This window comes from Talpa europaea (assembly GCF_964194135.1).
Source record: "Talpa europaea genome assembly, chromosome: 13".
Lineage (NCBI taxonomy): Eukaryota > Metazoa > Chordata > Mammalia > Eulipotyphla > Talpidae > Talpa > Talpa europaea.
In genome coordinates, this window is record NC_140080.1 from 63,621,690 (window position 1) to 63,647,837 (window position 26,148).

At 36.4% G+C, this 26,148-nt stretch overlaps 1 protein-coding gene across 2 annotated transcripts in view; it reads left to right on the plus strand.

The window, feature by feature from the left end:
- The window catches only part of TAF4B (TATA-box binding protein associated factor 4b), a gene marked incomplete at its 3' end in the record, with an annotated part of 103,735 nt that overhangs the window by 21,730 nt on the left and 55,857 nt on the right, over positions 1–26,148 (plus strand). The window contains exons 4-9 of one of the 2 annotated variants that reach the window (XM_084252309.1): positions 1,095–1,256; positions 1,636–1,758; positions 4,753–4,842; positions 7,741–8,358; positions 12,869–13,016; positions 14,505–14,610. In XM_084252309.1, the coding sequence (XP_084108435.1) occupies positions 1,095–1,256; positions 1,636–1,758; positions 4,753–4,842; positions 7,741–8,358; positions 12,869–13,016; positions 14,505–14,610 (1,247 nt within the window). The remainder of the gene's footprint in view (positions 1–1,094; positions 1,257–1,635; positions 1,759–4,752; positions 4,843–7,740; positions 8,359–12,868; positions 13,017–14,504; positions 14,611–26,148) is intronic. The other variant, XM_084252310.1, reaches the window with a different exon arrangement.

Below are 26,148 nucleotides of genomic sequence, written 5' to 3' on the forward strand. Positions count from 1 at the left end.
CCATATGGATTTCTCCCTGGCCAGGCGGAAATGGAACCTGCGCTGCAGAGGCTGTGGACAGCTCCATAGTACTGCATTCAACCCACTGCGCCACTGGGGAGGCCCTAAAATGATCTTAAATTAAAAAAAAAAAAAAATTAAGGATTCTTGTCTAATATATGTTCCAGTCTTTTTTACATGGGAAATTTGGGTGTACATTTAAATTCACTTGTCTTGACTTTAAAGAAGGAAATTTTCTGGAAAATGATAGCAATACCAAACTGTTCAACCTGTAGAACACGCAAGCATTTAAATTCAAATGATAGTGTAAAGTTTCTCAGTGTGAATTGTAAATACTTTTCTCTCCTCCATCCCAAACTTTACTTATGGCCTGTAACTTTTAGTGTTTGTCTATAAAATGAGGTTGTTGCTTTTCTCTCCTTTTATCTATCTACATTACTTACAACTATGATTTCTTGTGTGTATTAAACATTTTATCCTGCAGATGGTGCTATAATCACACCTCATTTCAATAGAGGGTGAAAGAAACAACTGAAATGCTTTTTGGTGTGAAAAAAGGTTACTATGTCTTATACATTTTGCTTACTCTAATAGTCTACATATCAGCAGCTTATCTGAATATAAGATAACTAGTAGCTCTCTCTGCTTTATACTTAAGAAAAAGCAGAAAATTACAGAACAGGTAAATATTATTAATATATTTTTATATAAATACTTGCTCTTGCAAATCTTTCTTAGAGAAGTATTAGTAATTACTAAGGATATGTGTTTAGGACTTTTTCACTAACAGTCCTAGATAGTGGGTGCCATTGTTAATTGTTTTTTACAGAAAGGAGTCAGTATTAACAGAATTAGGTAATTTGGTTGAAGTCAGCACTCAGCAGATGTCAATGAAAAGTAGGTAGATGAGAATGAATCCTAGGTCTGCTACTAGAGCTCTTACAGCTGGATTACATTGCCTTAGATTAATAGAGTAACAGAAAAGCAAGATGTCAGGCAGGATCCATTTGTAGTCTGATAATTATGAAATGAAGCACCACTATGATATCTATCATAGCAATTCACATCTAAATATATGCTACTTTTAATTTCAGTCTGTGACCGTGCCAACTAATGTTGTCACAGTTACACCAGTGAAGCCGTTGAATACTGTATCTAACTTGAAGACTTCAAATTTGGGAGCCTTACCTGTCCCCTCAAATGAGCCCAGTCTCAAAGCAGAGAACTCAGCAGCTGCTCAGACTAATCTTTCGCCGGTAAGTTCTCACTTGTACTGTACATAAATACAGCTTTTAAAGATTTACTTGCAGGGCCTACCTGGTGGCGCAAGGAGTTAAGATGCAACCTATGAAGCTATCTGCAGCCACTGCAGCATGAGTTCGATCCCCCGGCTGGCTAGGGAGCAACCCGTACAGTTCAGCGACCTCTCCTGGCTCGCTCACTGCTCCCCTCAGCAGTGTTTTCTGTTATCTGCCTGTTCTGTTCCCCACTCTGTCTCTGGTGAATCCTCTCACCCCCTGCACCTCTGGCCTGTACCCCAGTTCTTGTATGCATAAATAAATAAATCTTTAAAAAAAAAAAAGATTTACTTTTTCTGTTTTCTAGCAAACATTTGTGTTTGTATTTCTGTATTAGGCAATGCTAGAAAATGTGAAGAAATGTAAGAACTTCCTCGCAATGTTAATAAAACTAGCATGCAGTGGATCACAGTCCCCAGAAATGGGACAGAATGTAAAGAAGCTGGTGGAACAACTTTTGGTAAGTTGTACTATAAAACTTGCACCTCTGTAAGAATCCTTAGAATATGTTTCAAATGGGAAATTAATATTTTTAAATGAGGCTTACTTTAAATGAAATTTTTTATGAACTTTGGTTTTGCTTCCTGAAAGCTATGTAATGTTTATAAATCCTAGACAAGTAAATCTGTTATATATTACTTTCTGTAGCATGGAGATAAGGTTTTAGGCTACCCTGGAAAGATGCCTTGGAGAGAAGGTTGATTATTTGGTCAAATAAAAAATTGTTAGTAGAATTGCAAATGCCAGAAAGATAGGCTATCTGCAGATAATGAAATTCAGTTTTATGTCCAAACAACAAACTTGGGGACCTGTGGAAGTAAAAGTTAACCTTTGTAGGTTTCAGTTTTCTTCTTAATTGAAAAGAGTAAATGTGAGATCTTTGAGGTTTGTGAGAATGCCAGTATGCTGTGTCTTTCAGCTATAAAATTACACATTTTTGGTTTCTTATATCTTCTTTCAGATGAAATGCTTAGATATATTAAAATGGATGAAAGTGGAAATTAGCAAATGCTGCACATTATGTGGTTAAGCTATATGCTGAAATTATAACAGACAGATGCACTGGGATTTTTTTAAATACTAAAATCTATAAATTTTCTGCCCATATAATGAGAATTTTTGTGTATTTCTTTATATAAAACTGATCACCTTTTCCCAGCCTAAGATTTGCATATTTCAACTGATGTATAGAAATACAAGCATAATTTTAAAGTATTGAAATACCTTTTTTATTATTGCTTTTTATTCTACCTATAATTTGTTAGAAATAGAGTATAATCTAAGTGGTTAGTTTTCCATTTGAGGAAACTATTTTAGATATTTAAAATTATGTCATAAAAATATGTTTTTAATTTAACTTGAGCATCTTTTTGAAACTATAAACTTTTTATCTTTCATTTTCAAGCCATGCTAGTTTTGAAAGGGAATCTGGTGACTTGTTTCTCTGAGATTAAAAACTCTAGAGGAAGACGCATGAAAACAAAGGAACATTTACCCAGTAAACATTTTTAAAAAATATCCAAGTACAAAGAATTTATGTGAATTTTTGTGAATAGCTAGGAGCAGTCAGATTAATCTAATACCTTTCTATCTTATGACCTATTTAGCTTAGAACAGCAAATAACAATTGTTAAACAGTTTATTTTTTGGATACCTTCATATTCTTAAAAATTAAGGATTCCAAAAGACATTTTGCTTTTGTGGAGATGGAGATTAAATCAGAAATTTAAAACAAATTTAAATTTACTAATTTGTTTTAAAATAACAGTAAGTCCGTTAGTTGTTAACATAAATAATAAATAACATCTAGATTAAAACTAATTTCCAAAATGAAAAATTGAATAAGTGACATCTTTGTAACAGTTTTTAATATCTGACTTAATAGATATAGCTGGATTCTCATAATCTGCTTCTGCTTTTGTCCTAATTGTGATATATTATTTTGGTCAAAGTGTTTGTTTGGTGAATATCTGACCTCATGCAGAAAGGTAGTTGGGAAAGGAAATATTTTAAGAGGTTTTCTTTCCAGATCATTTAGATTCTTTAGAGTCTACTGATTGATCTTGCATTCCCAGATCTCTTATCCATGCATGACTTTTATAATTGCATGCATTTGGTCTTTTGGAAAACATTGTTCATTGAGCTATGCAGATCTCCCAAAGATTGGTTACCTAAGATAGAAAAAAAAAATCATAGTTGTAATCTCACCAGAAATTTAAATACTGGATGCTGTTAAGCTAAGGATTGTAGTTACAGATTTTCTAGAATTCTAATTTTGGTGTGAGTACTCTAATTTTTGTCATTAGCAACAACTACTGTCAGTTGTTTTCCTCATAGTGATAAGTTTGGTTGGTTTGTTGGTTTGACAGGTTGTCTATCAAATATCCAAGTCTGAATAACCACAATTGATTTTTTTGTTTTGGTGGGAACCTCGCCGGTGGTTGGGGAATGAACCGGCACTGCAGAGGCTGTGGACAGCCTCGCAGCCCAGCGCTCAACTGCTGCCCACCAGGGGAGGCCCTAACCACAGTTGATTTGACTTCTTTGCAATAAATGAAAATCAGCTAGTTCAGCTAGCAACTCAATAAAAAAGTGTTATTCCTTGATCTCTGTCTTTGGTCTGAAGCAGAAATGATCTATATATGAATCCTATTTTGTCATATCTAATACTAAAGACATTTACTAAGGGTTGTGATTTACTAAAATGAATTCTTACTGTTTCATCAAGGACATCTTAAAGGCAAACATTTTATTTCTTATTTTTACTACTAGTGCATAGTAATGTAGAATGTGATGACTATTTCAATTTGTTGTCATTTCCTTTCTTGCCAGCACTTTTACCCACTGTTGCTTTTTGATTATCAGTACAAATCTCAGCACAGTGAAAAAGGGCCCCCAAATTTATTAATGTGATTATAACTTAGACATCATAGGCAACTGAATACTTAGCATGTAAAACAGTATGGAATGGTTCCTAAGTCCTTTGGAACAATAGGGTATCTATTATTATTGTCTGTGTAATAGCATTCTAAAAATATAGTCTTACCTTAGCTAAGGTAATTTAAAAATTAAAAAAGCAAAACAAGAAAACTCAAGGTCCCCCAAACAAAGAACTTACTATTCCCTACTCTAAGAAATTTAGGACTCTAGTGTCTTTACCTCTTAATTTTTAAGAAACTATAATACTATAGCCTCATTTTGTGAGCCAGCTCTTCTGTGATTCTGCTTATAGGATTCTTAAAAAAAAAAAAATCCCTTCATTGTATTTATTTTTATATGAACAAACATCTCGTTTGATTATTCATTTTATAGATCATATGAAAAAATGACCCCATTTAATGTTCCTTTTAAGCACTGTGCAAAGCTTGCAATGTCTGCGTTCATGAGTTATATGTTCTTTCTCTTTTAAAATATTTCTGGACTTAAAAAGTGTTTTCTTTCTCTCATCCCTCAGGAAGCAAAAATTGAAGCAGAAGAATTTACTCGACAACTATATGTTGAACTCAAGTCTTCGCCTCAGCCTCACCTAGTTCCTTTTCTTAAGGTAGTCATGTTACTTTGAAAATATTGTTTGGATTGATTATTTTGAAATAATTAAAAACCTGAATATTTCATTATGATAGGAATTTAATATGAAGATACTAACACTGTAGGAGAAACCATTCAGGGCTATTGTAATTTGTAAAATATGTTCACAAACCATATTCTTTGTATTGGAACACATTAAGAAAACAAATAACATATTAACAAAACTTAATTTTATTGTTTAATGTTTATATACACAAAGATTCTGGACTCATTGAAAATATATATAATACCTATTTTTTATCCTAATGACTCATGTTTTTTAGAAATAATAAACCAGGGGCCTTTCTGGTGGCACAGGGGTTAAAGTCTCAGCACTATCAAGCTGTTACCAGCCACTGTGGCAAGAGCTACCCATACGGTGTGGCACACCTCTCCTGTCTCGCCTGCTGGTCTCCTCAGCAGTGTATTTCGGTCTAATATTAAAAAAACAACTTATGTTGTCATACTCCTGTCTATGATTTATTGAATTAAGTGGAATTTGATGGAGAATAATAACTGTTAATAAGAACTTGGCTTGGCAGGAAAAGTATTTCTTTTGAATACTCAGATCTGAAATGAAATTGAATTGAAATTTATAAAGACGTTAAAGATCAGAAGCTATAGTGAACCAAAGACTCATCCCATACCTTTTTTTTTTTTTTAAAGTTTTTTTTTTTTTTAAGAGGCATGTATTTTATTTATTTATTTATTTGTTTGTTTGTTTATTTATACAAGCACTGGGTACAGTCAGAAGCTCGGAGGGTGAGAGAATTCACCAGAGCCAGAGCAGGGAACAGAGCAGGCAGAAGGACCAAAGTACACTGCTGAGAGGAGCAGCGGGCGGCAGGAGAGGTCTGCGCGCCATGTGGGACCCTCCTCCGGTGGCCAGGGAGCAGCCGGGGATCGAACCAGCACTGCAGAGGCCGCGGGCAGCTTCACAACCCAGCGCTCAACCGCTGCGCCACCGGGGAGGCCCTCATCCCATACCTTTTAAAATAATGGAATTAGGAGTTAGTTGCCTTTGGGAAATTTTAGCTTAATCATGTAAGAAAGATGAACGAGGCTTCATAACAGAAGACTCCCTTTTGTTACCTCATGAAAGAAGAGTAGGAAGGGAGATGAGGTACCACATTTCCAGTAGGAAACTAAAATTGTGGAAACTGACCCTAAAAGGTGACCATATTGATTAGGAGGGAGCCAGTCATGTAATTATAGTATGGTTAACGAAACCATGATTATTTTAGCCAGGAAGACTTGACCTGAGGAAGGGAAAGTTTAATGATCGGTACAGCACCTAGTATTCAAACAACTAGTGCCCTGTTTCTGGATGACCCTCCTGATTGAGAGTTTGAGGCAGTTCTTCCTTGGGTTCCTTTCAGTGCAAAAGTTCTGTGAGTTATAGGTGTTCCACATAACACAGACAACTCTTGAGTTTATCACATTTCAACTTACTGAAGTCATGGTAAGAGAAAAGAGAAGTTAGCACCTACTATGTGTCTGATGCTTTTCTCCAAAAGAAGAGGTGTTACATAGTATTTTGCATTTTTAGAGATGAGAAAATCATTTAAATTGACTATCTTTTGATAAACTCACAGGTCCAGAATTTAGTCTGTCTGGCTCAACTTGCTAAGTAACTTTACCTTTCAGTTACCAAGTTTTTCACTTTGTATCTGTTATCTAAGCCTTATGTAAAAGCCTTATGCATTTTTAAAAAACATTTCCTCTTATATTTGGGAACTTTTGGAGATTGGAAGTTGGATAGGGATGAGGAATTCAGCTTTTAAGTTCAACCCTGGCCAGGTGACCAAAAGCTTATTTAGACAAACATTTTTTATTGTTGCCTCTTTAAGTCTTACTACTTTAACATTTCTTTCCAATTGAGTTTTTCTCAGAACCCCCACACCTTAAATCTCTACCTTAAATCTAATTACTCAAATTACTTCATTTTATTTCTAAAACAACTTATTTCTTGTTTTCTACCATATTTGAAGTTTGGAAAAAAAGATTATACAATACTTTCTGCTTCTTATTTTTCTTTGTTTTATACACACACACACACGTGTGTGTGTGTGTGTATGTGTGTATATATATTTTCTTGTCTGAGGAGGTCATATAAGAATTTTTTCAATCTTTTTTAATAGAAAATATAAAGGAATAAGTAAAAGCAAATGAAAGGAAAGGGGGTAATAGTACTCATTTGCTTCTTGAGTTTGACAAAATTTAAATATCAAGACAAGAAAATCTGCCAAAACAGTCAATGACCAAAAGATAACCTGCTATCTACCTTCTTTTCCGTCTCTTTTACTTATTCAAAAACAAAATAAAAAGGTAGAACTGTAACTTTTTAGTTTTAACTGCCTTAATTCTCTCAGCAGCTACAAAGATAGGCACCATCTTAAAATCCAGTCAGAAAATATTCTAGCTTAACTAGGAAATTTACCTTGGTTGTTTTTTTTTTGATGAAGAGACTATTTCAATCCAAAATTTGAAACATATTTAACAAAACTTTTTAAGGTTCTGATATCATATAAATAAACTTATAGATGCTAAAGTTATTAAGGTTATGTGGTTTAGATGAATATGAACAAGTATGATATGATGTTTCATTTTACCAAATTGATGTTGAGCTATACTAACTAAAATAAGAATAATATTGAGACACACCAATTTTGTGTTGAAAAGTGAAGTGCTTTTGGTCTTTAAATTGATTTATCCTGGATATGGACAGAATATAAATTAGTGATACAGATTTCCTCTGTAGAAACACTTGATATAGTTTTATTTTGTAATAATGTAAAGTACAAAGTTGCCTTATATTGTAGTAGCTAATTTGTTTGGCTATCCATGTTTGTTTTTTTTTTCCCTCTGTCTCTAGAAAAGTATGAATGCCTTACGACAACTTATACCTAACTCCCAGAGCTTTATTCAGCAGTGTGTTCAGCAGACTTCTAGTGAGCTAGTTATTGCTACCTGTGCCACAACAGCAACATCTTCTCCTGTGGTGACAACAACAATTTCCTCAATCCAGTCCGAAAAACCCATCATTGTATCTGGAACAACAACACCCAGAACTGTATCAGTGCAAACTCTGAATCCACTTGCTGGTCCAGCGGGAGCAAATACTGGCGTTGTGACACTTCATTCTGTGGGTCCAGCTGCTGTATCAGGAGGAACAACAGCTGGAACTGTTTTGCTTCAGGCTCCAAAACCACTTGTGACATCTATACAAAATACAGTTGCAGCAGTCTCACTTCAACCCGAAACACCAGCTGTCTCTGGGGCAGCAGTAACATTGACCCTCCCATCAGTAACTATAGGAGAAACTTCAGCAGCAGCGATTTGTCTTCCACCTGTGAAGCCTGTTGTTACTTCTGCTGGGACTACATGTGACAAGCCTGTCATTGGCACTCCAGTTCAAATCAAACTTTCACAGCCAGGCCCCATTCTTTCACAACCAGCTGCTATTCCACAAACAGTTAAAGTCAAACAACTAGTGAGTAATGTTTCATTTCTTCTTCCATTTCTAATTTCAAAAATTTCAAACATTCAGAAAACTTACAAGACTAGTAAAAATGAGTCCTTTTATGCCGTTGGCCAAATCTCAGTTATTAATATTTTACCACATTTGTCTCTTCTCTCTAGTCACACACCCAGACATTTTTTCCTGAGCCATTTAAGAACTGGTTGCAGAAATTATGAAAGGATATACAATATGTGCATTTCAGTTTCTTTAACAGAAACTCATACATTTTTAAGAAATCTATTTTTTAAAAAAAATTTTTTTTAGATTTATCTATATATACAAGAGCTGGAGTACAGGCCAAAGGTGTTGGAGGGTGAGAGGATTCACCAGAGACAGAGTGGGGAACAGAACAGGCAGACTGACTGAAATACACTGCTGAGGGGAGCAGCAGGCGAGACAGGAGAGGTCTGCTTCACCATGAGCGTTGCTCCCTGGCTGGCTGGGAATCGAAGCTGTGCTGCAGAGGCTGCGGATAGCGTTACAGCTCTGCGCTCAACCCCTTGTGCAACCAGAGAGGCCCATACATTTTCAATTTGAAGGATTTATTGATTCCAGTAAAAGCTGGTCAAAAAATTAGAAATTAGTGCCTCCCTGGTGGCACAAGGGGGTAAGCATCGCACTGTGAAGCAATCCGTAGCCTCTGCAGCGCAAGTTCGATCCTCCGCTGGCCAGGGAAAAACCTACATGGTAAGGCAGACCTCTCCTGCCTCGCCCGCTGCTCCCCTCAGCAGTCCATTTTAGTCAAGTCTGCCTGTTCTGTTCCCCGCTCTGTCTCTGGTGAATCCTCTCACTCTCCTGTACATCTGGCCTGTACCTTGGTTCTTTTATGCATAACAAAGTCTTTTAAAAAAATTAGGAATTACTTTCAGCAAATTTTATGAAGAATTTAGAAGAGCCTTTAAGGAAATAGCATATTCTGAGGCTTACCAGGTCTGAATTTTAATCGAGATAAGGCATTTAGATAAATTCCAAATTCTACTTCAGGATTTTTATTGGAATTGGGATCATTTATTTGGGACCCTCTGTTGTCTAGAACTCAACTTTGGTGACTGCATACCAGTACTTATTGAATAATACAAAAAAATTAAAGGAGATAGTACCCTGATTCTGGTAGCTTTGTGTGCACTTCTTTAGTTATCTTGAGGTTCGTATTTGATTTGTGTATATTTATGAAGAGGAGAATGGGTTGATGTTGAAATAAAGAGGGAAAAGGTATGTGGGATGTCCTCATAGACTTCTTTAATCCATGCTTGTGTTTTGCTTCTTTATGGAATTTAAGAATACTTTCTTTTTAGATACTCCAAACATAGTTAATGTAGAAAAACAATAGTTCTTTCTTTTGCTTGCCAAGTACGAGTAAATATATCTCTTCTATGAGTCCATTTCCATCTTTCTAAAATAATTCCATCTCTAAGATAATGCTTAGGGCACTAATCCTGTAGAATTATTTATTGGGACACCTTGCATTTTTTGTTACTTTATTTAGTAATACACTCTAAATTTAAAATTTTACATACAAAATATTAGAATATAGAATAAATTGTATCCCTAAAATTTTGTAGAACTCTTCCACCTGCTTGTTTATATTAGCAGTGTATCAGTTTAAGAATTTCTGAATAATGGGCCTCCCCGGTGGCGCAGCGGTTGAGCGCTGGGTTGCGAAGCTGCCCGCGGCCTCTGCGGCACTGGTTCGATCCCCGGCTGCTCCCCGGCCACGGGAGGAGGGTCCCACATGGCGTGCAGACCTCTCCTGCCGCCCGCTGCTCCCCTCAGCAGTGTACTTCGGTCCTTCTGCCTGCTCTGCTCCCTGCCTTGGCTCTGGTGAATTCTCTCACCCTCCCGCACTTCTGACTGTACCCAGTGCATGTATAAACAAAACAAACAAACAAATAAATAAATAAAACATGCCTCTATAAAAAATAAATTAATTAAAAAAAAGAATTTCTGAATAGTTCAGTATCAATAGCTTATTTATTTATTATTTTTAATATTTAAATTTTATTTTTTATGTTCCCCATACAATTACAACCCCCTTATTTTGATCCCAAGCCCTCCTTTCCCCACTCCCGCCCCCCATAGAGTGTCTCTGGTTCATAGTTGTTTGTTGATTTTGATATTTTCTTTCTTATAGTTATTCTTTTTCCTGGTCCCTTATTTAAGTTTTCTAGATTCCTGCTATGAGTGAGACCATCCGGTATTTTTCTTTTTCTTTCTGGCTTATTTTGCTGAGCATGATCCCTTCCAGCGCCATCCATGTTGCTGCAAATTGCAGGTGTTTATCTGTTTTGAGTGCTGAGTAATATTCCATGGTGTATATGTACCACATCTTCTTGATCCAGTCATCTATTTTTGGGCATTTGGGTTGTTTCCAAAGTTTAGCTATTGTAAATTGTGCTGCTGTAAACATAGGGGTGCAAGTGCTCTTTGGAATTGATGTTTCTATGTCCTTTGGGTAAATACCTAGGAGTGGAATTGCTGGATCATATGGAAGCTCTATGTTTAGTAGGTCCAGAAATCTCCAGACAGCTCTCCATAGTGGTTGGACCGGTTTGCACTCCCACCAACAGTGCGGGAGAGTTGCTTTTTCTCCACAACCTCGCCAACATTTGTTGTTGCTAGTTTTTTTAATATGTGCCAGTCTCACTGGTGTAAGATGGTATCTCATTGTAGTTTTGATTTGCATTTCCCTGATTACAAGTGATGTTGAACATTTTTTCATATGCCTGTGGCCATTTGCATTTCCTCTTCAGAGAAGCTTCTTTTTAGCTCTTCTGCCCATTTTTTGACTGGATTATTTTCTTTGTTTTTGTTGAGTCTCATCAGCTCTTTGTAGATTTTTGTGATCAGTCCTTTATCATTGTGTTGTGTGCAAAAATGTTCTTCCAGTTGGGGGGGTTTCTCTTTGTTTTTGTTATTGTCCCTTTTGGTGTGCAGAAGCTCTTTAATTTGATGTAGTCCCAGTTGTTTATCTTTGCCTTCACTATCACTGCTTTGGGTGATGTGTCTGTAAAGATGTCTTTGATGTGCATATCATGAAGTGTTTCACCTATATTTCCTTCTATGTATTTTGTGGTTTCAGGTCTTATGTCTAGTTCTTTAATCCATTTTGAGTTGGTTTTTGTGCATGGTGTGAGGTAGTAGTCAAGCTTCATTCTTTTACATGTAGCGACCCAGTTTTCCCAGCACCATTTATTGAACAAACTTCCTTTGCTCCAATGCGTATTCTGTGCTCCTTTGTCAAAGATTAGTTGACCATAAATCTGTGGGTTTATTTCTGAATTTTCTATTTGATTCCATTGGTCTGTGTGTCTGTTCTTGTTCTAATACCATGCAGTTTTGATTATTACAGCTTTGTAGTGTAGTTTGAAGTCTGGGAGTGTGATGCCTCCATTCCTTTCTTTTTTTTTTTTTTTTCAGGGGAGCTTTGGCTATTCGGTGTTTTTGGTGATTCCATATGAATTTCATCAATAATTGTTCTTCAATAGCCTTTTTAAATATAGGTGACTTTTCCCTTCTTTGAAATGAAAAAAGAAACTCTGCTATTCTGTGTTTTCATTGAAGCTAAAAATAAGACTCTGTTAATTAATGTAATTTCTTTTTATCCCCGATGCTTACTCTCTGGATTTCTGAACCGTTGTTATCTTGGAAAATGCCATTAGCATTGTCATTTTCCAGATACTTAAAAAAACCCAATCCATTAAAAGTCCTATCACTTAGAGATATATTTTGAAGCATTTATGGATAAAAAGATATATCTGGGATTTGCTTTGAAATAATTGAGGGTGGCAGAGAAGTTCATAGGAATGTAGAAGAAACAAGATTGGTAAAGAATTATAGTAATCATTGTTGAAATGGCATAATGGTATATTTTTTTATTCCCTCTACTTTTGTGTATGTTTGAAATTTTCTTAAAAAATGAAAATAGGATCCATGTGGAGATTTAAACTGGGCAGTGTGGAATGTGAATTATTTTAAAAGACAATATATACTGTGTGAAATAGTCTTGTTTTTCACTTTTGAGCTAGGTAATCTTGCCTACATAGTATTTTATTTTTATTTTTAAAGATTTATTTATTTATTTATACAAGCACTGGGTACAGTCAGAAGCATGGGAGGGTGAGAGAATTCACCAGAGCCAGAGTGGGGAGCAGCGCAGGCAGAAGGACCGAGGTACACTGCTGAGGGGGTACATTGCTAAGGGGAGGAGCGGGTGGCAGGAGAGGTCTGGGTGCCATGTGGGACCCTCCTCTGGTGGCTGGGAGCAGCCGGGATGGAACTGGTGCTGCAGAGGCTGAGGGCAGCCTTGCAACCCAGTGCTCAACCAGCTCTGCCACCGGGGAGGTCCTATATAGTATTTTGAATTTTAAATAGGCTTCCTTGTTATGTTAATATAATGGTATATTTACAATTGAGTGTGCTGTTGTTATTACTGAATACTTGTTCTTTTGCAAAGCCAGTTTAGTTGAAGGACTATTGATAGTTCTCATTGTTTCAGGTAGTCCAGCAACCTTCTGGAGGCATTGCAAAACAAGGGACCACACTTTCCCATTCCTCAGCATTGACCATTCAGAAAACCGGACAGAAGATGCCAGTGAGCGCTGCAGTACCGACCACACAGTTTCCTCCAGGTAGACTCTGACCCATCACAGTGTGATTTTATTTCTTATTTTTTTTTAAAAGATTTATTTATGCATACAAGAGCTGGAGTGGAGGCTAGAGGTGCAGGTAGTGGGGGTGGTTGGGGCGGGTAGGAAGATTCACCAGAGACTGAGTACTCAGGGAGCAGAAAAGGCAGACTGACTGAAATACGCTGCTGAGGGGAGCAGCAGGTGGGAGAGGAGAGGTCTGCTGCGCCATGTTGGTTAGCTTCCTGGCTGGGGATTGAACTCACTGCAGTGGCTGCCAACAGCTTAATAGTGCTGAGACTCAACCCTTGCTAGCGCAAGGGAGGCCCAACATGATGGGGTTTTATACTGTCTTTTTTGGTTATATTAAAAGAAGGGAGATTTGATCTTTTAACTTCTTACCTATGAGAGAATACTGAAAGATACTGTTGCATTCTTGGCTTGTTCAACTATATATTGTTTTAGAATTAAGGAAATGACTACTCATGATATTTTGTAGATACTATAACAATCTGCTAGTAAGTTCTTTATTTTTTTTTTAATTCTTTATTTCCTCTTCTAAGGTGTGAGGTTTTTTGTTTGTTTGTTTTGTTTTGTTTTTAAGATTTATTTATTTATTTATACAAGCACTGGGTACAGTCAGAAGCGCGGGAGGGTGAGAGAATTCACCAGAGCCAGAGCAGGGAGCAGAACAGGCAGAAGGACTGAAGTACACTGCTGAGGGGAGCAGTGGGCACTGCAGGAGAGGTCTGCGTGCATGTGGGACCCTCCCCGGTGGCCAGGTATCGAATCAGCGTTGCAGAGGCTGCGGGCAGCTTCGCAGCTTCACAGCCCAGCGCTCAACTGCTGTGCCACCAAGGGAGGCCCTAGTAAGTTCTTTTTGAACTTATAAAATTTGTCATAGCTGGGGCCTCCCTGGTGGCACTATGAAGCATCTGCAGCTACTGCAGCAGGAGTTCAATCCCCAGCCAGGGAGGTGACCCACATGGCGAAGCAGAGCTCTCCTGTCTTGCCTGCTGCTCCCCTCAGCAGTGTATTTCAACTGACAATCTGCCTATTCTGCTCCTCACTCTGTCTCTGTTGAATCCTACCCCCTACTGCTCCACAGCTCTGGCCTACATCCCAGCTCTTGTATGCATAAATAAATAAATCTTTAAAAAAAATTTTTGTCATAGCCTTACTTATTTTTAAAATGTACACCTTTTTCTAAATTTGAAAATCAGTCATGCCCATAAGAATTTTCATGATGTATTCTTAAAATTTACCAATGTTTTTGTCACCTTTTCTGCATATTTTTATAATGCTGATAATTCTAAAACAATTTAAAGACTTATAAAAAGAAATGAAAAGGTTTTGATTTTGAAAGATGCTTTCTTGTATTGAGAATAAATTCAGTGTCATGTTTGAATTCAAGCAGGTTTGTAAGGCAGCTTGAGCTTTCGATTATGTGATTGTTTTTTTCTCTACTTTTTTCTTCTTTTGTTTTTATAGCTTCTATTCTAAAGCAAATTACCCTGCCAGGAAATAAAATTCTGTCAGTTCGAGCATCTTCTATTCAGAAAAATAAAATAAAAGAGAATGGAACAACATCCTTCAGGTAAAGAAAGTAAATAGTTAAGACTTTGTATAGTCAAAGGAAGCAGTATTTAAAAAAAAAACACCAAAAGAGATGACAAGATAATAGTAATATAAATATTGATTCCTTTTTAAAAAGCTAATAGTACTTCATTGAATATTATTTATGAATAGTAAAATGTACAGATCTTAAGTGTGCAGCTCAGTGAATTTTTATGAACATGTATACATGTGTACTCATTATCCAGACTGAGACACTGAACATATCAACCACCTTTATGCATCTCTCAAATCAGTTATCCCCACCCCTGCTTCCAGCAGTCATTCTTTTTTTTTTTTTTTTAAGATTTATTTGTTTATTTATGCAAGCACTGGGTACAGTCAGATGTGCGGGAGGGTGAGAAAATTCATCAGAGCCAGAGCGGGGAGCAGAACAGGCAGAAGGACCGAAGTATACTGCTGAGGGGAGCAGTGGGCACGGCAAGAGGGGTCTGCGTGCCTTGTGGAACCCTCGCCGGCGGCCGGGGATCGAACCGGCGTTGCAGAGGCTGCGGGCATCTTCGCAGCCCAGCGCTCAACCGCTGCGCCACCAGGGAAGCCCAGCAGTCATTATTCTTAATGTCTAATCATCATGTATCATTTTTTGTCTATTTTTGAATTTCAAGTAGATAGAGTATTGCATTATTATATACTCCAGTGTTTCTCACCTTTTTAACATAATGTTTTTGAGATTCTTCCATTTCATTTTGAATATTAGAAGATTGTTCTTCCATATTGCTGAGACGCTTTCATTGTATGAATGTAAATTTATCTATTTGTTCATGGACATTGGTGTTTCCAGTTTTTGACAATTTATGTAAAGCTGTTATAAATGTTTACATATAGATTTTTTTATTTGAATATAGATTTTGATTTGTTTCTAGTAAATATGTGGGAGTATGCTTGCAGGGCCATTAGGTAAGCATGTGTTTAAATATTTAAGAGAATACCAAATTGTTTATCAGGGTGAGTGCCACTTTACATTCCCTGCAACAATAAGCTCCAGTGCCCTCCAACTTTGTCAATGCTTGGTATTGTCAATTCTGTGGTTTTAATTTATATTTTCCTAATGACTAAATACATTGAAAATCTATTCTTCTGTTTATTTGCTGCCCATATATCTTTTTGGTGACATGTATATTCAGACCTATTGTGCATTTTTCCTTATTGAGTTGTTCATTATCTTATGTTGAAGATTTTAGAGTCCTTTTCTATTCAAGATCCAAGCCTTTTGCCAGGTAAGTGATTTGGAAATATTTTCTCTGTGGTTTGATTTATTATTCTCTTACCAGTGTCTTTCACAGAGCCAAGGTTTTTAATTTTGCTATAGCTCAGTTCATTAATTTTTTTCTCTTGTAGATTATGCTTTTCATATTTCATCTAAGAAAAGTTTGTATACTACAAGGTTGCAAAGATTTTTCCCTTATGCTTTGTTCTAGAAGTTTTGGTTTTAGGTTTGTCATTGATATACCCTTAGAGTTAATATTCTTTAATTTCTACCTATTACCTACATAAAAATTAACGTGAATATTCTTCTTTCCCTACCTTCTCCCAATTTTAATTGCCTTTTTTTTTTTTTTTTTTTTTTTTTTTTTTTTTTTTTTTTGGTCACAACATACTGACTTTTATATATTAATCTTCCTTCTGTTGGGGGGGTGGAGTCCACAAAGCCTGTATGGAATTAGCGCCTGTATGGAATTAGCTTTAGGACATCCTTTTCCCCCTAACACGTCCTCATCCCCATCTATTTTTACTACAGGTTTATTTTTATATTAAAATGTTTTCTTTCAGTCCCTTTTCTGAAGCTTTCTCTCATCTCTTGATTGGAAGAAGTTCATCCACTCAAGAAAAACTCATAGGTGTAGGATTTCCTAAATTCTTACATGTAAGATATATGTAAAATTCTTAAATAAAAACTGTCTTTCAATGTCCTAAATATTTGGAGGATAGCTTGACTGTGTATGAAGTGAACATTTTTTGTAGGTTTTACTCTATACTGCCCCGTTATTGCCTTGATTTGCATGTTATTTTTAATCAATTTTATCTTTTTGTCTATGGTCTTGAGAATTTCTTTATGTTAGAAATTTAATAGTTTTACACTAAGATATATAGTAAAACATTGATGATTCCTATTTAATTTTTCCAATTGGTCCTTCTAAATACAGATTTACTTACTGAAATTCCTGCAAAGTTTTCTTGGATTATAGTTTTAGTATTAGTTCTAGTCCTTTGTGGCTTCTTTCTTCAGGGGCTGTAGTAGTAGTATAGACTTTTTTCTTTTTTATCTCTCTTTCCAAATCTGCCAGGTTAAATTGAATGTAGTCCAAACTTTGACCTACCACAACACATTTTTAGTATTTTCTGATTTGTGATATGCTCAGTCCTTCTGCAAGTAGTATAATAATAATCCTGTTTCCCCCTCACCCCCCCCCCCGTTATTTGGTTTAAGTGATTATTATGCTCTTTTTTTAAAGATTTATTTTTATTTATTCATACAAGAACTGGGGTGTAGCCAGAGGTGTGGGGGTAAGAGGATTCATCAGACACAGAGTGGGAGCAGAACAGGCAGATCTACTGATAAACCTTGCTGAGGGGAGCAGTGGGCCAGAGGGAAGCAGTCTGCTGAGCCATGTGGTTTAGCTCCCAGGCTAAGGATCTAATTCATCTTGCAGTGCCTGGTGATAGCTTGATAGCACTGATACTTTAACCCCTGAGCTACCAGGGAGGACCTAAGTAATTATTATTTTCTCTATTCCATTTTAATTCCTCTGTTTACTTTTTATCTATATCTTTTTGTGTTTTTCTTTCATTTGTTTGGTCGATCTGTGGCGATTACAACCTGTACTTTTAGTTTCTCTCTAATTCGATTTAATGCAATATACATATAAAATGCATGAACCTTGCAAAAATATGTTCATTTACCTGACTCTTTAGTGCCATATATTTTAATTTTCTTAGGTATTTCATCAGCATGCATTGTAAACTATTCTATAGTGTTGTTATTTGGGCTTTAAGCAATTCTATTTTTACTTAAAACACTTTTTCTTTAAAACAGAGCTCTTTAAACAACTCTCCATTCCCTTCTACTTTTTTCTTTAGAGTAGGATTCTTTTCATCTTGTAAAGTGAAACTCTGTATTTATTAAACAACACCTTATTCTCTTGAATGCCCCATTCCCCATAACCACTTTAACCACTGTATTGTTTATGATTTTTACTGGTCTAAATATCTCATATAAGTGAACTATATTGTATTTGTCATCTTTTTTTTTAAAGATCTATTTATTTATGCATACAAGAACTGGGGCCAGAGGTTCAGGGGTGAGAGGACTCACCCAAGACAGAGTGGGGAACAGAACAGGCAGATTGACAGAAATACACTGCTGAGGGGAGCAGCGGGCAAGTTATGAGAGGTCTACTGCTCCATGTGGGCAGCTCCCTGGCCGGGGATCGAACTCGTGCTGCAGTGGCTGCCGACAGCTTCATAGGTTGCGTCCTAACCCCCTGTGCCCTCAGGGAGACCCTTGTATTTGTCTTTTTGTAACTGTTTTATTTCATATAGAATAATGTCCTCAGGATTTATTCATGTTGTAGCATGTGTCACAGTATTCTTTTTTATTAAGACTGAATTATATTCCTTTATATGTATATGCTACATTTTGTATACTCATTGATTTGTCAGTGGACACTGGAGTTGCTTACATATTTTAGCTGTTGTCAGTAATGCTGCTATGAATATAGGAGTACAGGTATCTCAAGTCTATTTTCAGTAATCTTGAATATGTAATCAGAAGTGGAAATACTCTATCACACAGTAATGGTAATGCTATCCATCTAGCTAAAGGCATGTGTGTGTATGTATATGTGTGTGTGTGTGTGTGTGTATATATATATATATATATATATATATAGTGTGTGTGTGTATATATATATAGCTAAAAGTGTATATATATGTTTTATCTTTTCAAATAATCAACTTCTGGTTTCATTAATTTTCTCTTTTATTTCATTATTTCTGCCATAATCTTTATCTTCTGCTTTTGCTAGCTTTAGATTTAGGGTTTTTCCCCCCTAGTTCCTTAGATTTTCAAACTTATTTTTTTAAATATAATTGTTAGCATGTGACTGGGGGATACCCTGATACCCCCAACCTTCCACACTCTAAAAGGGTCTGGCTATGAATGCACACAAAGACAAAGGAGACTTTAGTGTAAAAGAATGTGAATAGAGTTAATGTGTATAGAGAGAGAGAAGAAAAGAAAGGTAATAGTTTCCCAATAAAACACCTCAAGTTGATGTGGCTCAGGAGGTTAAGTCTCAGCACTATCAAGCTGTAGCCACTATAGCATGAGTTCAATCCCCGACCAGGGAGCTAACTCGCATTGCACAGCAGACCTCTCCTGTTTGACCTGCTACTCCCCTCAGCAGTGTATTTCAGTGTATCTGCCTGTTCTGCTCCCCACTCTGTCCCTGGTGGGTCCTCTCACTTCCCTTCTCCCCACACCTCTCTCCTGCACCCCAATTCTTGTGTGCATAAATAAATTTTAAAAATAAATAAATAAAACACCCAAAGTTACCTGTCCCTTCATGGGTAAATGCCTGCCATGGGCTCCCTGGGTCCAGAAAATTTGCCACAAGTTTAAGGTACTTTTTGATGGTGAACCACTGGAAAGAAGTTTTGAAGCAGTTCCCAGAAAGCTGGGACAAACAGAGCAAAATCAAGACAATGGATGTCATTGTTACCCTCCCCATATGTCTCTCACCTCCATGTCTCTTTCAGTGTCTCTACATGTCCCTCCATGTTTCTGCTCCAAGTTACCAAGTCCCTGGTGCAAGTCCAAAGGTGAGAAGCAAGCACACCCTTCTTTTCCACATGTCTCTTCTGAGCGCAGCTACCTTCGATGTTAATATAACTTCTCTTGGCTGCTCAGATTCCCCCCTCTAGTTCCGAATAGCTATTCCAAGGCAGGTACAAGTAAAGGGAGGCAGGGAACATGGTACCCCTCCCCCTTTTATGGGTTTGCCTCTGTTATATAGTCAGTTAAAGGTATGCATTTCTCCCTTATCTCTTTTGCAGTTTCCCATAAAGTTTGTTATATTGTGTTTTCATTTTCATTTGTTTCTAAGTATTTTCTAATTTCCTTTGTGATTACATTTTTTCCATGCATCAGTTATTTTAAAAGTGCTTTTGTTTCATTTTCATAGATTTGTTAATTTGACAGTTTTCCTTTGATTTCTTACGTCACCCCATAGTGGTTGGAGAAGACATTGTATGTTATCTTTTTAAATCTATTGAAACTCCATTTGCAGCCTTGATAGACAAATCCTGGGAAATATCCCCTGTGTATTTGAGAAGAACATGTTTGCTTTTGTTTGGGTAGTGTGTTTTTTATATGCCTGTCAAGTTTACTAGGTCTGTTATCTTGTTTGGATTCTCTGTATCCTTACTTAACTCCTGCCTAGTATTCTGTTCATGGGGGGGTATTAAAAAATCTCTATTCTTGCAAAAGTGTATATTTCTTCCTTTAATACTGTAAGTTTTTGCTTCATACATTTTGCTGGTTTTTGAATAGGTGTATAAAAGTTTGTAGTTGCTCTTACTGATTTGATTAAAATCGAATATTCTTTAATTAAAGTAGAAAAGTAGAATATTCTTAGTATATTGTAACTGTTACTTGCTTTAAAATTAGACCTTTTATTAAAACAGAATGTTCTTCTTAGTATCTTGTTGTTTTTTTTTTTGTTTTTTTTTTGCTTTAAAGTCTATTATCTGAAGGAACTGACAAAAATAAGCCAAAGCAAACCCTTGAAATCTGAATGTAGAACTGAGCCTGCCTGGAGGGGAGCTAAGGGGGAAAAGGGCCAATGGACTGTGATCGAGAATTATGGGCACTTTGGTGGTAGGTGTTATTGGTAACATACATCTGAAGAAGAGTGACCCTATAACCCCAAGTTATATACAGTGATATAAACTGACATTACCTTGGTTAAAAAAATACAATTAAATGAAGTTTCTAGATAGGAATTTTAAATAGTGATAGCAATTACCATACAGCCAAAGATAATTGACATAACATGGCAAAAGTAACATGGCAAATCTATTCACTGCCTCAGTTCTTGATTCCCTTTTGGTCAAATTGGAGACACTTCTATAAGAAGTTCTTTACTATTCTACTTGCATCTTTTCTTTTTTAAAGATTTATTTATTTATGCATACAAGAACTGGGGTACAGAACAGAGGTGCGGGGGGTGAGAGGATTCACCAGAGACAGTGGCTGGCTGCAGAGGCTGCAGATAGCTTCACAGTGCTGTGCTTAACCCCTTGTGCCAGCAGCAGGGCCCTCTACTTGTATCTTTTCTGTGCTATGATTCTTCTCTAACTGTTTCTCAATGCATTCACCCACCCTCAACTATCTACTTTGTTATCTAGTTGAAATAAAAAAAAATCTATAAGTATTATCACAAAGAAATTCCAATGTAAGTCCCATGTGCTCATTTTCTTATTAATATGACAGCATTAAAGTGCTATTGACATTCTTTAGAAAAAAAAGTCTATTGTCTGATATTAGTATAGCTATCCCTGTTGTATTTTGTTTGCTTTTTGCATGGAATATTTTTTTTTCTATCCATCCACTTTCTGTCTGTGTTTGGGGCTCCAAAATGAGTCAGATAATATGATCTATTCTGCCAATTGCTGTCTTTTGAATGGAAAGATCAGCGAAAAATTTTTTTTAAGATTTATTTATTTATTTTTACAAGCACTAGGTACAGTCAGAAGCGCGGGAGGGTGAGAGAATTCACCAGAGCCAGAGCGGGGAGCAGAGCAGGCAGAAGGACCGAAGGACACTGCTGAGGGGAGCAGCGGGCGGCAGGAGAGGTCTACACGCCATGTGGGACCCTCCTCAGGTGGTCGGGGAGCAGCCGGGGATCGAACCGGCGCCGCAGAGGCTGCGGGCAGCTTCGCAACCCAGCGCTCAACTGCTGCGCCACCAGGGAGGCCCCAAAGATCAGTGAATTTTAATTTAAAGAAATTATTGATAAGAAGGGACTTTTGTCATTTTGCGCTTTGTTTTCTTTATGCCTTATAGCTTTTTTGTTCCTCATTTCACACATTATTGTAGTTGTTTTGTTAAGTTGCTTTTTGTGGTAATGAATGATTTTAATTCCTGTCTCCATTTTGTGAGTGTGTGTGTGTGTGTGTGTGTGCGTGTGCTGTAGCTTTCTTAGACATGGTTACTATGGAGAGTACAGTGAACATCCTAAAGTTGTAACACTAATATCAAATTACATTAGCTTAACATCAATGATGTAAAATAAGGGATCAGGAAAAAGACTAACTATAATAAAGAAAAAATCAACAAGCAACTATAAACCAGAGACATACTACGGGGGGTGGGGTGGGGAGGATTAGGGTCAGAATAAGGGGGGTGCAGCTGTATGGGGATATAACCAAAATGAAAATGCATACATTGTGCAAAAATGAAAAATGATGTAAGAATTATATAAAATATTAAAAAAAAAACTCTTCTCTCTTATCACTCTGTCCTGTCCCCACCTCTTTCAGTTCTTGATGTGCAAAATTACATCTTTATACCTGTGTGCCCCAAGCAGAAGTGATCTGTAAAGTCTCCTATGTTACAATGCATGAGTCTTTCCTGGGCTATATATTCTTTTAGTTAATCTTCATTTTTGTCTACATTTTATTAGGTGATTTGTTTATTCCAAGAACATATTGTTCAATTTACTATAATTCCAAAATAAATTTCATATGACTTTCCTGCTATTCTTTTTTTTTTTTTTTTAGTTAAGTCTTTTTTTTTTTTTTTTTTTTAAGATTTATTTTTATTTATTTATACAAGCACTGGGTACAGTCAGAAGCGCGGGAGGGTGAGAGAATTCACCAGAGCCAGAGCAGGGAGCAGAGCAGGCAGAAGGACCGAAGTACACTGCTGAGGGGAGCAGCGGGCGGCAGGAGAGGTCTGCGCGCCATGCGGGACCCTCCTCCAGTGGCCGGGGAGCAGCCGAGGATCAAACCAGCGCTGCAGAGGCTGCGGGCAGCTTCGCAACCCAGCGCTCAACCGTGCGCCACAGGGGAAGCCCACTTTCCTGCTATTCTTGATTTCATTGGCTGTGGCTTCACAAAAATGAGCAAGTGACAATAATCTATTACAGATATATATAGATTTGAAAAAGAACCAGTTAGGAGATGAGAAATATTGTTGAATTAAAAACCTTGTTGGATGGGGAGATCATATTAAACCTGAGGGCCAAAATTGAGATTTCTCTATTTCAGAGAGAATTTGTGATTTGTAGAACCAGGAATGACTATTGACTTGGGACTACTTTATTCCCTTTCAGGAAACCAGAGTTAACCCAGCATTCTCAAATATAATTTCTCTGCTTTATCAGAGCCTCAAGAAATAGTGCCAGCCACAGGCATTTGTCCCTGAGACACTTCAGCCTTTGGAATTTACTCATTTCTTATTTTACCGACACCTTCTTTGACAACTTATGTACACCCAACACTGGAATGAAAATGTCTTATACCGATCTAGTTATAATGGCTATAATTTCTCCTCAATAAATCTAGTCCACTCACTGCTTGAACCCTAAGTGTTTCCATTAGTATTTTCTTTGGGAAATTTATGGCTTATTTCTTCTATTACTCATTTATTTGTTAAGTGCTTATTACTTTTTATAAATACATAGAAATAATACACACACAGAGTAATTCTTTGCTGTATATATATTGTAAATATTTTTCTCACTATTTGTTTAACTTGTACTTGGTTTCTTAGTGTCTTTAATTATACAGGATTTTAAATCACAGAATTAAATTCATCAGTTTCTTTCTATGTATCTTTTGAATTTTACCATTTTCTAAAAAACCCTTCCATATCCTGAGATTAGAATGATATGCACCTGTATTTTCTTCCAAGATATATTCCCTTTTTGTCATTTTGTCATGTGTCCACATGCGCACACATTTTACTTATGCATATTTACCTTTACATCTTCAACAATTCTTTATCTTTGTAAATTTCTGAATCAGAAACTTTTTCCCAGATGGATTGTAAACAACAGTAGCTAATAAAATGTTCTTTATCCTTACTTTTCTGATTTGAAACCTCCACTTCTATCTTAGAATAAATTTTCATTTATCCAGGGGTACATTTCAAGAATTTCATTCTTGTGATTTTTTTGTTTTATTTTTATGTTAATATTTTGGTTTCCTATTATTACACCTTCATTATTTGTTTTTATATACAACAGGGTATATCTCTTTTCATTCCTTATTTAGGAAGGTGTCTTGTTAATTTTCTATTGCACATGAATTTTAGAATCAGCAGAGTTCTTTGAAAATTTTGTACTAACAGAATGTGATTAATTTGAGGCAGAATTGACTTTAACAATTTGGACCATGTTGAACCATAGTTGTATTTGTTAGAATTCAGTAAGATTGTATATAACAGGAAAACTATTTAAGTATAAGCAAGAGAGATTACCTGTCATATTCATAAAAACTGGAACTAGGCGGACTATTGCAGGTACAGTGTTTGAGGGTGTCAGGGAGTTAGTCTCCCTGTTCTTTTTCTTTCTGTTCCCAGTGCAGTTTTTATATATGCTGTTCCCTGGGCTCTGTCCTCTAGTCTTCAAATGATTTGGTCCTCCTATTTCAGTGTAAAAGTTACCTCCTTGGGGAGGCTTTGCTTGGGCAGTCAACATAAAAAGTAGCTTCTTCAGTACATCTGCTGTCTTGAGGCAGCAAGGCATACACTAATGACAGTTTAGTGTATGACATTAGATCCTGTCTTGATTATCTTTTGTTTACTATATTGTTTATTATGTACTAACATTTAGAGCAATGTCTGGTTTGTTATAAGCATTTACATATTTGTTGAAATAATGGATTTTGGAAAAAAGAATAGGAGCAGGGACTCCCTGGTGGCACAAAGGGTTAAGCACAGCACAGTGAAGCTATCCGTAGCCTCTGCAGCATGAGTTTCATCTCCACCCGGCCAGGGAGCTAGCTACTCACCTGGCGCAGCGGACCTCTCCTGTCTCACTTGCTGCTTGCTCCCCTCAGCAGTGTCTTTCAGTCTTTTCTTCTCCCCATTCTCTCTGGTGAATCCTCTCACCCCCCATACCTCTGGCCTGTACCTCAGTTCTTGTATGCATAAATAAATAAATCTTAGAAAAAAGAATGGGAGCAACTATAAACTTTTTTTTAAGTTGTCTTTTATTTTTGCACCTAAGATACACTTCATTTTTGTATAATACTTTGTAGTAATTTGTGTCATGTGGTTTTATGTGTATCATTTTAGATTGATGACTTCATTTATTTGCTTTCTTGGATATTTAATGTCAGTATTATTTCAGTTATTGTTAAAATGATGTTTAAAGTAGATCTTTGACATTGACAGTTAAATAAAAGGACATTAGTATATGGCATTAGATCCTATCTTGATTGAATTGGATGTAAGTTTAATAACATAGAACTTTGTCTACTTTTTCAAATTTTTCTTTTTAATTGAAAACAATATTTTTTGTTCATTTGTAACATTTTTCATTAAGGAAATGATATTTTCCATTCTGCTTATCAGCACACCTAGAATAAGAGAAACTGTATTGTACTTTAAACACCAGAGGGTGCCAGAGACTCATGTTTTATTCCTCATATTTCAGAAACTGAAGTGACAGTATTGTACCTCTGCATATTTGGATAGTTAACCCAATTTAACTGACTAGAAATTGATGATAGAAAGGCATTATTGTTAATTCTATCAGATGTTATAGAGTATGGTTTAAGTTTTTTTGAGTCCTTATATTTTAGAGAGAAATAAAATGTTTATCAATAAATTATGCATACATACTATTAGTGTAGGTACTTAATAGCTAGGGGGTTAGTGTGATTTTTCAATTTTCTTTTAAAGACTTTTAGAAAATAGTATCACAAGATTACATGCTATTTGCATAGGCAACGCTTACCAACTTTGTCCATTTATTTGTATTTCAAAAGAGAGATTCTCTAGTATAAACGTTTTTATGTTTCATCATATGTAATTCATTCTATAATGATGTATTTATTGGGAGTTTCTCCTTGGGCCTCCCTCGTGGCACAGGGGTTCAAATCTCAGCCCAGATTAACTCTAATAGGTTAAAATTCAACAAAAATGTTTTCTTGGAAGAGTTGCCTTGTATTAGATCTTGATAGAAATTAGGTTCTTAAAAATTCCGTACATGGGCACTACATGAATGAGGATTTGGAGATGAAACTGTGAAGTCTTTCAGATTTTATTGCCAGATTTTCTCATAGTAAAATCCATTTAGGAAAAATTACTTTTGTACTTATGTGCAGAATGAACTAGGAACGGGAGATATTAGAAAGACACCAAAAAGCAAGGGGTAAAATTACATGTGCGTGAGATAGAGCATATCTTATTTATTTGTCGTCCTCAAGAAGGATCAAAGCCAAGAGAGAATGCTAATGTTGTGGTATGATTTATAATAAAAAAATCTCT